The 13,946-nt window shown below is 35.8% G+C and overlaps 1 protein-coding gene across 3 annotated transcripts in view; it reads right to left on the reverse strand.

Moving 5' to 3' along the window:
• The window catches only part of GMPS (guanine monophosphate synthase), a 76,472-nt gene that overhangs the window by 34,991 nt on the left and 27,535 nt on the right, over positions 1 to 13,946 (reverse strand). For all 3 annotated transcript variants that reach the window (XM_077864617.1, XM_077864618.1, XM_077864619.1), the window contains exons 3-5: positions 12,416 to 12,530; positions 5,141 to 5,238; positions 1,873 to 1,976 (exon numbers count right to left, since the gene is read on the reverse strand). In XM_077864617.1, coding sequence (XP_077720743.1) covers positions 1,873 to 1,976; positions 5,141 to 5,238; positions 12,416 to 12,530 — 317 coding nt within the window. The remainder of the gene's footprint in view (positions 1 to 1,872; positions 1,977 to 5,140; positions 5,239 to 12,415; positions 12,531 to 13,946) is intronic.

Below are 13,946 nucleotides of genomic sequence, written 5' to 3' on the forward strand. Positions count from 1 at the left end.
TACCCTGCCCAAAATATCCTAAATAAAGAGTAACAACCTTAATCACACATATTCTGCAAAACTCTACAGTTCCTGTATTGTTTTCAATGTACTTAAACACTGTCTGACACTTGACATATTCTGTATTTGTTTGTGTATTAGCTGTCCCATCCCTACTCCCACCTAAAATGAAAAACAGATTTTTGTCCACTTTTCATTACTTTACCCTTGGCACCTGGAACTGTCACTGGCACAAAGTAGGCACTCAAACATTTGTTAAGTGAATAAAAATACATAATCCATCTACCACCGTTTATCTTTTATATTAAATAAAAACATTTTGATATGAAAACCATTCTGGATCATTCCTATTCTAATATTAATTGCAGGCAGATTACTCAATTCAGTTTATCCATGACAAATCTTTTTTTACCATGCATTGTTTAAAAAAGAACTTTATTGGTAAATCCACTTTGTTTCTTTAACTGACTTCCAGGATTATTGGTAATTATTTACATAATAACTATTCAAATAAGAAGGGTAAAAAGTCACAACTGCCAGAAAATCAATTCCTCTTCCTCAAAAAGAAGAGAATAAAAATGGCTTTAAAGTACAGATTAGGGAGCAGCCCCGGTGGCCAAGCAGTTTAACACCTGCCTTCAGCCCAAGGTGTGATCCTGGAGACCCGGGATCGAGTCCCACGTTGGGCTCCCTGCATGGAGCCTGCTTCTCCCTCTGCCTGTGTCTCTGCCTCTCTCTCTGTCTGTGTCTCTCATGAATAAATAAATAAAATCTTTAAATAAATAAATAAATAAATAAATAAATAAATAAATAAATAAAGTAAGTAAGTAAGTAAGTAAGTAAGTAAGTAAGTAAGTAAGTAAGTATAGATTAGGGACACCTGGGTGGCTCAGCATTTTAGGGCCTGCCTTTGGCCCAGGCTGTGATCCTGGCGTCCAGGGTTCAAGTCCCGAGTCGGGCTCCCTGCATGGAGCCTGCTTCTCCCTCTACCTGTGTATCTGCCTCTCTCTCTGTCTCTGATGAATAAATAAATTTTTAAAATCTTTAAAAAAATAAATAAATAAAACTTGAAAAAAATAAAGTACAGATTAGACAATGTTTCTACAAAGGGCTAAATAGTAAAAATTTAGGCTCTGTGGAACACAGGCATACAATCCCTTTTATCATAACCTTTTTTTTTTTTTAGAGATAGAGCCAAGTTTTATTTATTTTTTTATTTTTTATTTATTCATGATAGACAGAGAGAGAGAGAGAGAGAGAGGCGCAGAGACACAAGCAGAGGGGGAGAAGCAGGCTCCATGCAGGGAGCCCAACACGGGACTTGATCCCGGGACTCCAGGATCATGCCCCCTGCCAAAGGCAGGCGCTAAACCTCTGAGCCACCCAGGGATCCCCTATCATAACCCTTTAATAAATAATAGGTTATAGGCTAGATTTGACCCACAGGTCACATTTTGCCAACACGGGCTCAGAGAAATGTTCTGAGTGCTCAGTCTGGTGTTTTGCCGATGTCCAAGATACACGCCTATGTATATCTAAGAAAAGCATTTAAAAATCTAATTATGAATTAATAAGCACACTAGAAAAATAGACCATTCTCAAATTTTTCCTGAGATGTAAAAGTAGTGTTTTACATCTTGAGAACTTTTATTAGAGTGAACACTTTTAAAAATATTTCAGAGAAAACCAGTAAGTGACTTCTAAATAATCTAATATTAAATTCCCTTCATAAATTAATGGTGATCCCATGACATTTACAGTATCTTTTTAAAAAATTAAAAAAATAACAAACCAGCACCTCATGCAGAAACATATTCTTAGACTCTTCAGATAAGTTTAAAACAGAATTGGCAAAAGTTTTAGAGTTTTCACCTGCCACAATGTTCCCAGAACGTGCCACAACCTTGAATCCATCAGCTACTTTGTCTACACTATCTCCATGGGTAAGCAAAACAATTTCTTCCTTCTGAAGGCCCCTAAACATACAAAAAAAACAAATAAAAACACACACAACATACAAATATCTTAATTAAAGACATGATCAATGGGATCTTATGCTTTATTTTTACCCAGCTTTATTGAGATATAACTGACATATAACATAAAGCTAAAGATGTATAACATGATGATTTGATATATATAATGAAATAATTACCACAATAAGGTTAGTTAACACATACAGCACATAGTTACCATTATTTTATGTGTATGGGGAACATTTAATATCTACTCTCTTAACAACTTTTAAGTATACAATACAGTGTTGTAAACTGTAATCATCATGCCTGAACATTTTAGTTATAAGATGATAAAGACATTCTGGGGATCTTAAGTTTGTTCTTTTCCTTTAGAAATACTAACTCACTATATGAGTAAATCAAAAAAACAGAAAGAAGTATGTATGTAATAGTACAACACTGCTAGAATTTAAACTTATTCTATGTATTATAAACCCACTAACAATATTAAATCTCAAAAAAGGCAATCAGGAAAAACTGAAAACTGACAAGCATATATTTAAAAGTTGGTGGTATGCAGGCATAAAAAATAATTTCAGGAAGTTACAAAATAATAATAATTTAATAATAATTACAATTTAATAATTTAAAATTTTATCTCTACTTGGATTTATCTTAAGAACAGAAGGCATTGCAGAAATCTAAACATTCAGTAGTTTTATATCAGAAATAGTACTAATACTGATATTGTTATTTAGCAGCTTTATATAATATAAAATCCTGCATATTAACACTGATATTGTTATTTAGCAGCTTTATATAATATAAAATCCTGCATATTATAGATCAAAACAAATATTAAATATTTAAGAATTGAGATTTTCAGCCTCAGAGTAAGGATACACAAAATCAAAAGAGATAAAAACCCCATAAACTTTGATTTTAAATGGAAATAAGGTGTACACTGATTTTGTTCCCTCTAAAAGAATACATACTGACTAACTTTATTCACTGAAGAGGCCTAGAAACAAAGACAACCCAGTAGTAATGTGGACCTCTACTTCTCATCTGCCAAACAAGTTAAAGGCATGGATTAAAGAAGATACAAGTAACATTTATCAAATGCAATATGTGGACTTTTTCTTGACCCTGATTCAAACAAATCAACTATAAAAAGATATTTTTTACACTGTGAGAAAATCTGAGAGGGCTGATTATTAAATATTAAGAAATTTAAAGGTAACTTAAAAATAAAGCAAGAAGATAAAGTACAATAAAGCCAAAAAAAAGGATGTTTCAGACTTACTACTACTGTCATTATTGTTGCTTAGGATTAATGTAGGTTGTGAATGAGTCCCAGAATTTTAGAGCTAGGAAGACAGAAAAACTTTACATTTTAACCAGATCTTTAGATTTAAAGCCTCTTGCAATATCACATACCACCATGAATTTAAAATGGTTCTCAAGTCTAGCCACTTTAGAGATGAACGTAAGCAACACCTCTCCATTATGAAGTGGAACACGCATTGGATTTGAAATATATTTTGGAAATGAGTAACTTCAGTTCCTAAGATTATTTTAAGCCACCTTGGCTTTATTAATCTTCTTTTGAAAAACAAGAATCTTTGAACAGATACACTTATTTATGCTCTTCCTCAAAATTAAAGAGGAGCCATTTTGTGTCTAAACAGGGATATATCTCCATTTTGATAAAAATAAGTTTATAACTTGGGTTTTAAAATTTCTGATCTGTCCAACATGAAGAAAACTATTCATTAGGAATTAATTTAGGCGCACAAGTATGGTAATCAACAAAACATACCTGTAGCTAGAAATAATTAGCACAATTAAAAGATATAACAAAATAACTGCATAACAGACTTAGGGAATCACCATGTTGTACACCTGAAACTAATGTAACACTGTGTGAACTATACTTCAATTATAAATAGATAAAAGTAAACTTCTCAGATTCATCCAAAAAAGAAAGTAACTGTGGCTCACTGACATCAGCTTGCATTTTATAGATTTAATGCAGTAAGGGGGGAATGTAGTTTTAAAGTAAAAATGAAATTTAAGGGACACTTCGTGGCTCAGTTGGTAGAGCATGGAACTCTTGATCTCAGGATTTTAAGTTTGAGCTCTACATTGAGTACAGAGATTACTTAAAATCTTTTAAAAAACAAAAAAATAAAAATGAAACTTAAGTCAAAATGAAGGGAGTCAGGGGCACCTGGCTGGCTCAGTCAATAAAGCATGTGATTCTTAATTCTGGAGTTGTAAGTTCAAGTCCCACATTGGGCACAGAGATTATTTTAAAAGTTAAAAAAAAAAAAAAAAAAAAAAACAGGCCAGTGAGGAACCCTATCAATAGTCCAACAAAATGAGCTTTATTCAAAACATGGAAAACCCCAAAACAGAAAGCTTCCGGTCTTTTCATAAACTGAATGAAAATGCAGCCATTTTTTTAAAGTCAAGTAGAAGATAAATGAATCCAGGAAGGTAGTGAACAGCTCATTTACCAATTTTTAAATAGATTAAAGCTACAGCACCAAATTTATTGTTACCTAGACCAAAAACCAATTAATATATTCACTAAATTAAAAGATAGTACACCAGGTACAGTTATGCTTTATACAGAGAAAGTGTGAAGGAGGGAAACCTAACGCATATTTAGTAATGAGTCCAACAAACTGGTCGTTTGCTAAGCACCCAGCAAAAATACGAGGGAAGAGATACACAAACACATTCAGTAGATGCAAGATAATTTAAAACATTATCAAAAAAAAAATTATCCATTTGCCACATCTGGCACACTAATGTTTAGAATCATACTTCAAAGAGTGAAAAAGAAAAAAAAAAAAAAAAGAGTGAAAAAGGAAAAACTACAAATGTTGGCATCACAGTATGCAATCCCAAACAGAGACAGATCCAAGACTGCACGGGTGCTTTCAAGTTATGTCACAAGCGCTTTCCTTACACCCCCCCCACTTAGCATCACCGTCATCCTCTGTGATTCTGACATTCAAATGGAAAACAAATATGACAATTATACCTCTGACCATGAATATGGCCTTAATTCATCTAAGAATTATAGAATCTCTAATTCTGAAGAATAACAATCCCAACTTTAAATCTGTCGTTCTACTAAACTATGCATATGCATCTAGAAATATCTATACCTGAACAATGAGCAAGTGTTGTCCACACTAATACTGAAGACTCCATCTTCTCTAACACTTTTTTTGTGTACAGTACCTCCAAATACCTTATTCATCATCTGTTCGAAGAGAAAATAAATTGACATTAATATAAATAAAAAAATTACCCAATCATTTTCTTATGCTAATAACTTATATTCCTTTGTTTTCAAGATATCTGCTATGTTTCTGCTCCAAAAATAATGAGTTAAATAAACATAGACAACTTGGTATTATTAAATATAATTATACAATTATCATGAGGAATAGTTATAAAGCGAAACTAGATTAGAAATCTGACCTGAGGTTAATTTCTATTAAACACTGGCAGATTTTCCATTGAGTGTACTTTAATTTTCATCTTTAAAAATAGAGATTTAATACTTACATCTGAGTTTAATTTAAGAGCATTTTAAAAGGTACTCTGAGCTTAGAAAAAGCTAAAGCAGGCGATATGAAAAGCTGTGATATTAAAACTAGACAAGCATAAACTTCTCCAAGTGATGTAACCGTTGGCCCCAAAGGAACAGTGCAAAAGCCTGTAGAAGGCCATGTTGTGGAAGAGCATAAACAGGAAAATCTGTCTTTTTTTTAAAAAAAGATTTTATGCATTTATTTGAAAGAGAGATGAGCACAGGTGGGGGTGAAGGGCAGGAGGTGGGAGGAAAGACTCCCTGCTGAGCAGGAAGCCCTGGGATCCTGACCCAAGCCAACAGCAGGCAGTTAGAGAATGAGCCAGCCAGGTGCCCCAAGAAGATCTGGTCTTTCAATTAAATTCATTTATAAATCCCCTATGTCTACGGACTCTTATTCCAAATGGTCTCTTCATTCTGCCCCTCCCTGGATCAATCTTCTTATTTATTACTCACATTTGCCTGACCCCCTCCCCAACACCAAATAAACACACACAAAAATTCTACAATTATTTCTGCCTTGATGTATTCACCGTGACACATCTCAGAGTACGTCTGTTCCACAGAGGTGTCATAAGATACCTGCCGTAACCATACAGGATACAGGCTGACCCTGCTCCTGACAAAAAAAAAGCAGGCAGAGGGCTAAACAATGCTCATCCTTATAATGCACAGCAGAATATTCTTCAAAACCATCAGCAAATAAATGCTGACCTCTACATTCTGCTCAAGACATTCACAATAAAGCTTCCTGAGATAAAACCTTGGGTTAATAAGTTCAGTAGGAAATAAACTTGTTCATTCATTTGGCCTAGTATTTCCCAAACAGAAAACCCAGGTATCCAACACTCTCTGCAGGACATCAACTACCACCCAGTTTAGGAACACTGCGACAGTCCCCCCTGCCGCTATCACCGCTCTTCTTCCCCGTCATTCTCTACTCCAGCCGCGCAAGCTACGTAAGTGCTTGCCAAAATAGACCAAAATACACCTGTTCTCTCCCCCAGGTCTTCAAGTCTCTTCCCAGTCCCAGGGGGTAACAAAGTATGTAGTGCAAAGCACTCATTAAAGTTGCTGAACCTGATGGCCCAGCAGTTTAGCACCGCCTTCGGCTCGGGGTGTGATCCTGGCGACCTGGGATCGAGTCCCACATCAGGCTTCCTGCATGGAGCCTGCTTCTCCCTCTGCCTGTGTCTCTGCCTCTCTCTCTTTCTCTCTCTGTCTGTCATGAATAAATAAATAAAATCTTAAAAGTAAATAAATAAGCAAACAAACAAACAAACAAAATAAAATAAAAGTTGCTGGAAAATAAGTGCTTTCTTCTATAGACGCCGTGAACTTTATGCACCTCTACCTCCCCTAACTTGCTGTCCTTAGAGGACAGCTGAGTGATCAAGAGAACTAAAACTGTTGAAACTCAACACAATTTAAAAGCCCACAAAATCCAAATTAAATGTTACAAAGCCAAGGGCTGCAGTAAAATTTAAAGCTATCTCACCTGTTCAGGAAGCTTCCAGGTATATTTCTGGTTCTTAACTATGTTACTTAAGGTTGAAATGCAAAGAGTTGAACACCTAGCTAAGCTTGTGTTTGTGGAGGAAGAGAGAACTTTTATGTATAATGAAACAATTTGCTTTCTTGTTACAGTTTGTTTTAATATTCTGTTTTGAGGGCATCCCTGGAGGCCCAGTGGTTTAGCACCTGCCTCTGCCCAGGGCCTAATCCTGGAGACCAGGGATCAAGTCCCACGTCCGGCTCCCTGCATGGAGCCTGCTTCTCCCTCTGCCTGTGTCTCTGCCTCTCTATCTCTCTGTCTCTCATGAATAGATAGATAGATAGATAGATAGATAGATAGATAGATAGATAGATAAAATTTTTTTAAAAATAGCAAAAAAATTGGAAAAAAGCCATCAATACTAACAGTGAATATATGATTAATCTGTGCTAAATAATAAATTCAATAGTGAAAATGAGTAACTTACAATTAAATGTATTAACATCAATGAATCTTAAAACCAAAGCTGACGATAATACACACAGGATTTCATTTACATAAGGGTCAATGGGCAAAACTAAATAATGTATTACTTAGGGATATGAACTTAGGTATAAAGCTACAAAGAAAACAAAGGAGGGCAGCCCAAGTGGCTGAGCGGTTTGGCACTGCCTTCGGCCCAGGGTGTGATCCTGGAGACCTGGGATTGAGTCCCACATCAGGCTCCCTGCATGGAGCCTCTTCTCCCTCTGCCAGTGTCTCTCTGTGTTCTCATGAATAAATAAACAAAATAGAAAAGAAAAGAAAGAAAACAAAGGGAATGGGGACGCCTGAGTGGCTCAGCGGTTAAGCATCTGCCTTCAGCCCAGGGCATAACCCCAGGGTCCTGGGATGGAGTCCCACATGGAGTTCCCTGCATAGAGCCTGCTTCTTTCTCTGCCTATGTCTCTGTTTCTCTCATGAATAAATAAATAAAATCTTAAAAAAAAAAAAAAAAAAAGGAATGAATAACAACTCAAGAAAAGTGCTGCCTCTCACTTGAAAGAGTTTCAAAAGTTCTATTTCATTTCTTGTGCTTAGCAAGGGTATATAGAGATAAAAGAAGCAATGAGGAGACTTTTTTCTTCTAAAGCAAAGAATTACCAGGAAGCAACTAGAAAGGCTCTGATGATAGGAATTCAGTGAATGAGAAAAAAATGGTACTTAAGATACTGAAATGTACTAAAATTTCAGGATGCTATTGGGGGCAAAAAGTACAAACTAGGGTGAGACCTTTAGTGTAAACTTATCCAACTAACAGTGACGAGGAAATATTGGTCCTTTACAAACAGCATATTAGCTAGATGGTATCATCTATACCAATATTTTATAGAAAGACAATTTTTATCTAAAGGACCAAATTCAGCCTAATCTATTGTCCTACTACGTAAGTTCAGAAAGACATAAAAGCAAATTGTTCTACACATTTAACGTGAGCACATCTAGCTCTGGCTACCGTAAGATCCCCACTGTATGATAGAAAAATTAAGTGTTACAATTATATGGAGGACTGGCATAAGGGAAAAAGTCAATCACTAGCACTTAAATTAAGGCAGCATTTTCCAGAGACATTTCACTTTAAGTGGGTCCTGAAAAAATATATCTGTGAGACTCTTCCTTACAGAATAATACCTCTCAATATACTAAAAATATTTAAGTTGTGCTGTAGGACTACTCTAGCATGGGAGATCAATAAGTTATGTAAATATATCCTAGGGCAAAGGCATATGAATAAAAAAAGTCAACCTCTTTCCCATGTTCAACTTAATCAAGATGAAGGCTCTAAGAAAATACATTCATTAGAACATTATACAAGAAAATTCAAAAATAAGTTATTAACAAAGTCAAATTCATTATCACCACTTGGCTCTTCAGAGAACAGAGCCTTTGACTAGAAAATGCTTGTTGCTGGAGAAGAAAAATATCCATTGTTGTAGCCTTTGTACTTTGAACATCACATATTTTTAGGGATCAGTATTTCCTCTAAATCAAAGTGGAAAACTATAACAATTAGCAAGAAATGAAATATAGTAAAGCTCTTTTACAGACCAGTGATTCCTAATATTCTATTCTTGTTTCAAGTATAATAAAAATATTCATTCTTATGTGAACATTGATTTATATTTTTTTCCTTCAATGAATGCTCCAGAGCCAGCTAAAAGAAAATATACTGGTCTGCTCATTCTCTACCTTTTAAACAGCCTCCTTCTGTGCAATATTCATAGTAAAGCACAACAGTTTCAACCAATTAAAAAAAAAAAAAAAAAGGCTCCACATACTAAAATTTCAAATTATCTTCAACCCAAAGACTTAAAACAATTCAGTCATTGGGAGAAAGAACACATTATCTTAATTATTAAGCCATATATACAAGAAATCAAAAATTAATAGATAATTCTCAATAATAAATTAGGGAGGACCAGAGTATCATGAGGAAATTAAAAAGCTGATATTTCAATTAACACTGATTCCATTTAGTCAGTAGAATCTCGTAATTAGATTAATTCCACTTGTATTCTGACCCTGTCCTCCCTTCACTTTAGTACATGCTAAAGCCTAACGGTAGGCACAAGAGAAAAGAGATCAAAATGATTCACAAACAAGTGAATCCAGTCAAAATTAACATCACCTATTCTTATCATAGAAAATTCTGAGTTTAAAAAAAAATTTAAAAACGGGGACACCTGGGTGGCTCAGAGGTTGAGCGTCTGCCTTTCACTCAGTTCGTGACCCTGGGATCATGGGATGGAATCCCACATTGGGTTCCCCGCAGGGAGCCTGCTTCTCCCTCTGCCTGTGTCTCTGCCTCTCTCATGAATAAATAAATAAAATCTTAAAAAAAAAAAAAAAAAAAAAGTCAGGGGAGCACAGGAAGCCCATGCAATTTAACTGAAGCTCAGGTACTGTGTGGGGTTTTTATTCTTTTTCAGGTCACGACCCTTCAGAATGAGATTAGGGCAAGGGCTGCTGATCCAGCTGTGGATCCAGGGAGCTCTAAAATGAATCTCTACCATCCCTTTAAGGTCTTTCTGGTTCCTCTCAGTGTTGTCATTGCCGAGGTCAATTTTGTAGTTGTTCAGGTGAGCTCCTTTTTGCTGTCTTGTGAGTCTTAAGCCAGTGATCCAGATTCCCAAGGAGTGGGTCTCCAGAGGGCCTCGCCCCTTCCCGGTACCAAGTGTGTGCTCCCAACCTGTGCGAGGGTGGGCTTTCCAAAAGCAGTGAATTGAGAAATTCTGCAAATGGTAATCCGGATGATTGGCGTGTTTCTCTTGGGCCTGGATTTCCATTATGTTAATGAGGGTAGATAAATACACTGTGTCTTTAACGGATGAAAAATTAAATGTATGCTGTGAATTTATTGGTTTGAGACACTGAAAAATTTTCATTAGACAATGTTTACATACCTCACCCGAAGAACCTTTGAGAGTGTATATATGAAATTTAAAAATATGTTAATTTACTTTACAACAATATGTACAGCTATAAAAGTTGGGGTTATTTTACCTTTGAATATATACCGAGTTCCTTAAATACTGAAATCTGTGGACTTTATGTGCTTCTGTGTTTTGCTTTCCTATTAGATCATGTAGGAAACTGTGTTCTTATTGGTAAAGGGGCCCTCATTGAAATTCAAGCTTGGAAGGATTTCCTTTGTTGTTTCTGATTTTCTTGTTTGGTTTTGAGGGATTGGGGTATGGAGCTAGAGGATGTGTGGAGAGGGATTTCTCTAACACTGACATCTATTCCACAAGCTTTTTCTAGGCGCTTATTTTATTGCAGTCTATTAAACTTCTTTGATATTAAAAAAAAAGTATCTCGCTTCTGACAGTAGAAATAGGCAAATTACTCTAACATGTCAATTAATAATTACTCAGGGAGTACCTTCCCAGCTAACTCAATTTTCAAATGATACGGTTAAGTAAGACACACTGTTAAAAACTATCTCAACTAAAATATCATTTTGCTTACAAGCACTAGAGATAACTTTTCTTAAATGTATTTATTTCTGTTCCCACCTCCTTAGTATATAGATCTTATTGAATAAATCATTCTAAGTGAGAATTTAGCACGTTTCTGGCTCAGTATCATCTATCATCTTATTCAGTAATCATATTCTACTTGTCTAATAAACCTATACTATTTAAAGTAACTAAAAAAAAGTGTCAAAGTAGCCAAAATAGAGTTCTAAACACTTAACTCATACAAGAATAGTTTTATCTCTAGACCTCAGTCCCTATTTATTGTTTTTGATACAATATCGTGTCACATACTGTATCAATAATTTTGATATAATCAAAATTAACATCACCTGCCATGGCACACACTGACATCACATGCCTCCAAACGAGATGGCTCTAAGAGCACAGCATCACTTCTGTGGTACTCCAACCAAAAAAAAACATAACCTGAACCTAACAATGAGGAAACATCAAATAAACCAAAATGGAGGGATAATCCACAAAGTCACTGAAATGACTTTTTTTTTTTTTTAACTGTTGGTTATGAAAGAGAAGACTGAGGAATGGTTCCAAAACAAAGGAGCAGAAGTGACAACTAAGTAGAACACATGGTCCTGGATTGAATGCAGTAAGTACTACAATCCAAGTACAAGGGACATCAATGAGACAAACAATGAAATGTGAATGCAATCTGTGCATTAAATACAAAACTGAATCAATGTTAACTTCCCCATTTTGATATCTATACTGTAGTTACACAGGATAGAGCCCTAGTCCTTTGGAAATACAAGTAACAGGATATCATGTGTGCAACTTACTCTCAAATGGTTAAAGGGTAAGGGGTGGGCGCCTGGGTGGCTCAGTGGGTTACGCATCACTCTTGATTTTGCCTCAGGTCATCATACCGAGGTCATGGGATTGTGCGTCCTCCCCCCCCCCCCCCATCATTCTCTCCCTCTGCCCTACGCCTGGCTCATGCACATGTATGCGCTCTTGTGCTCTCTCTCTCTGAAATAAATAAATCTTTTAAAAATATATCAACAATAAAAGAATTGAGAAAAAATATAAAGGAGTTCCATATACTATTTCTGTAACATGTAAATTTGAATGTCTTTTTTTTTTTTTTTTTTTTTTGGACAGTGTTATGTTGTATGCAGTGATATAGTTACAGCTCTAAAAACAGATTTCCACTCAGGTCAGTTTTGCCACACCGAAACAATCTGTAAACAGTGCACAAATTAGCTCATACAACTAAACATGCTAGATACTCTAAAGACAGAAAATATTAATATAGTGAGAGTCACAAACAGAATAAATTAAGTCCACTCTTCAGGCAAATTCACAGATGTACCTGCATGCCATAGCAAATTCCAAGAACAGGCTTGCCAATAGTGAATATTGCTGGATCAAACCAGGGAGCATCTTCTGCATACACAGAATTAGGTCCTCCAGAGATGATAATAGCACTGTGGATTTAAGGAAGAGAGTCAGTGAAAAATCCTCTAATGGCTAGTTTTATCACGAAGTTTATCCCCTCTCCCCCTTCAAGCATGGAGGGAGACTCAGCACAGATTCAGAGATTTTGTTATATTTTCAGTATATTGTAGCAGATCCAGCCTTCACACAGCTTAATCATTTCTATTACAACGTGTGAAAGTCCATCAATTCAACCAACATTCACTTGTTAATAAAATAAGTACAAGCTTCCAATACATAAATTCTAATGTTTCTAACTGCAAAGGTTTAGCATGAATTTGTTTTGTCTTCCTCATTAATGAAGGACATAGATGAAAATTCTAAAGGAAGACGGAGATTCTGAAAAGCAAGGAGTACAGCAGGTCACAAAAGACCCTGGATGACTCAAAGCAAAATACAACAAAGGAAGACAGGGTATGAACAATAACCTAACTCTGCCTGTTGAAAATCTGCCCAACATTCTCAACAGTTTTACCTAGGGCTCTGGAAAGGCAGCTAACATATGAATTTGCCCATATGGCATTCTCTCAGAACCCAAGGCAATACTGTAACTTCACTATAATTTACAGAGCATTCTGTGGGTTAACTTGGGAGTCCAACTGTTATTATAGGAAAGGCTGAAACTGAGGCCTATCAGAGGCCAGGCTCCTCACCTGGCCACTGATACATCTAATTTGGCCCTCAGCATACACTCCAAAGATTGAGAACATTTTAATGTATTACGAATTTTACATAAAAATCCAGATTTCTGGATTTTCTTTAGAAAGAGGGGGGGGAAAAGTCTGATAGCACTTGACCTTCACTCTCACTTGGCTAAGAATAACTGGAATCACAGAGACCTGAACCTTCAGACTACTCATGTTCCCCGGTTTGCCATACATGCCCTCTTCTACAATACAGGCGTATCTATGCTTGTCACTTAATTTAAGGTATCCTCTAGCTCATTTTAGGTTTGAGTTTTGCAGGAATCCTGATTTATCTTACATTTCTAAAGGAAAATGCATTATAAGATCTAACCAAAATCCTCTTACAAACTTAAGCAAATCACTTTATATTAGCAGCTGCCTGTCATATAAAAACACACAAACTAAAATGCAGGTTTATAATCCATTAAGAATGATATAATAAAAAATTCATAAAAATTACAAGATAGGATGTTTTTAAAAAGTGTAACAATTCAACTGAGCTCAAAGACCCCACTTTTTGAACTTTGTATTGTTAACATGAATTATGCTATTTATCATGTTCGTTAGCCCACCTCCTACAAAAGAAACTAAAGACAACCTCCCCAGATGATGAATCTTACATCGTTAAGATAACAATCCTAAAGGGATGTAGTCTTGGCCCTAAAGGTAGATATGCAACTTAGCTCTTTAAAAATGCATAGGCTAGGGACACCTGGGTGG

Source organism: Canis aureus, chromosome 22 (assembly GCF_053574225.1).
Source record: "Canis aureus isolate CA01 chromosome 22, VMU_Caureus_v.1.0, whole genome shotgun sequence".
NCBI classification, from domain to species: Eukaryota; Metazoa; Chordata; class Mammalia; order Carnivora; family Canidae; genus Canis; species Canis aureus.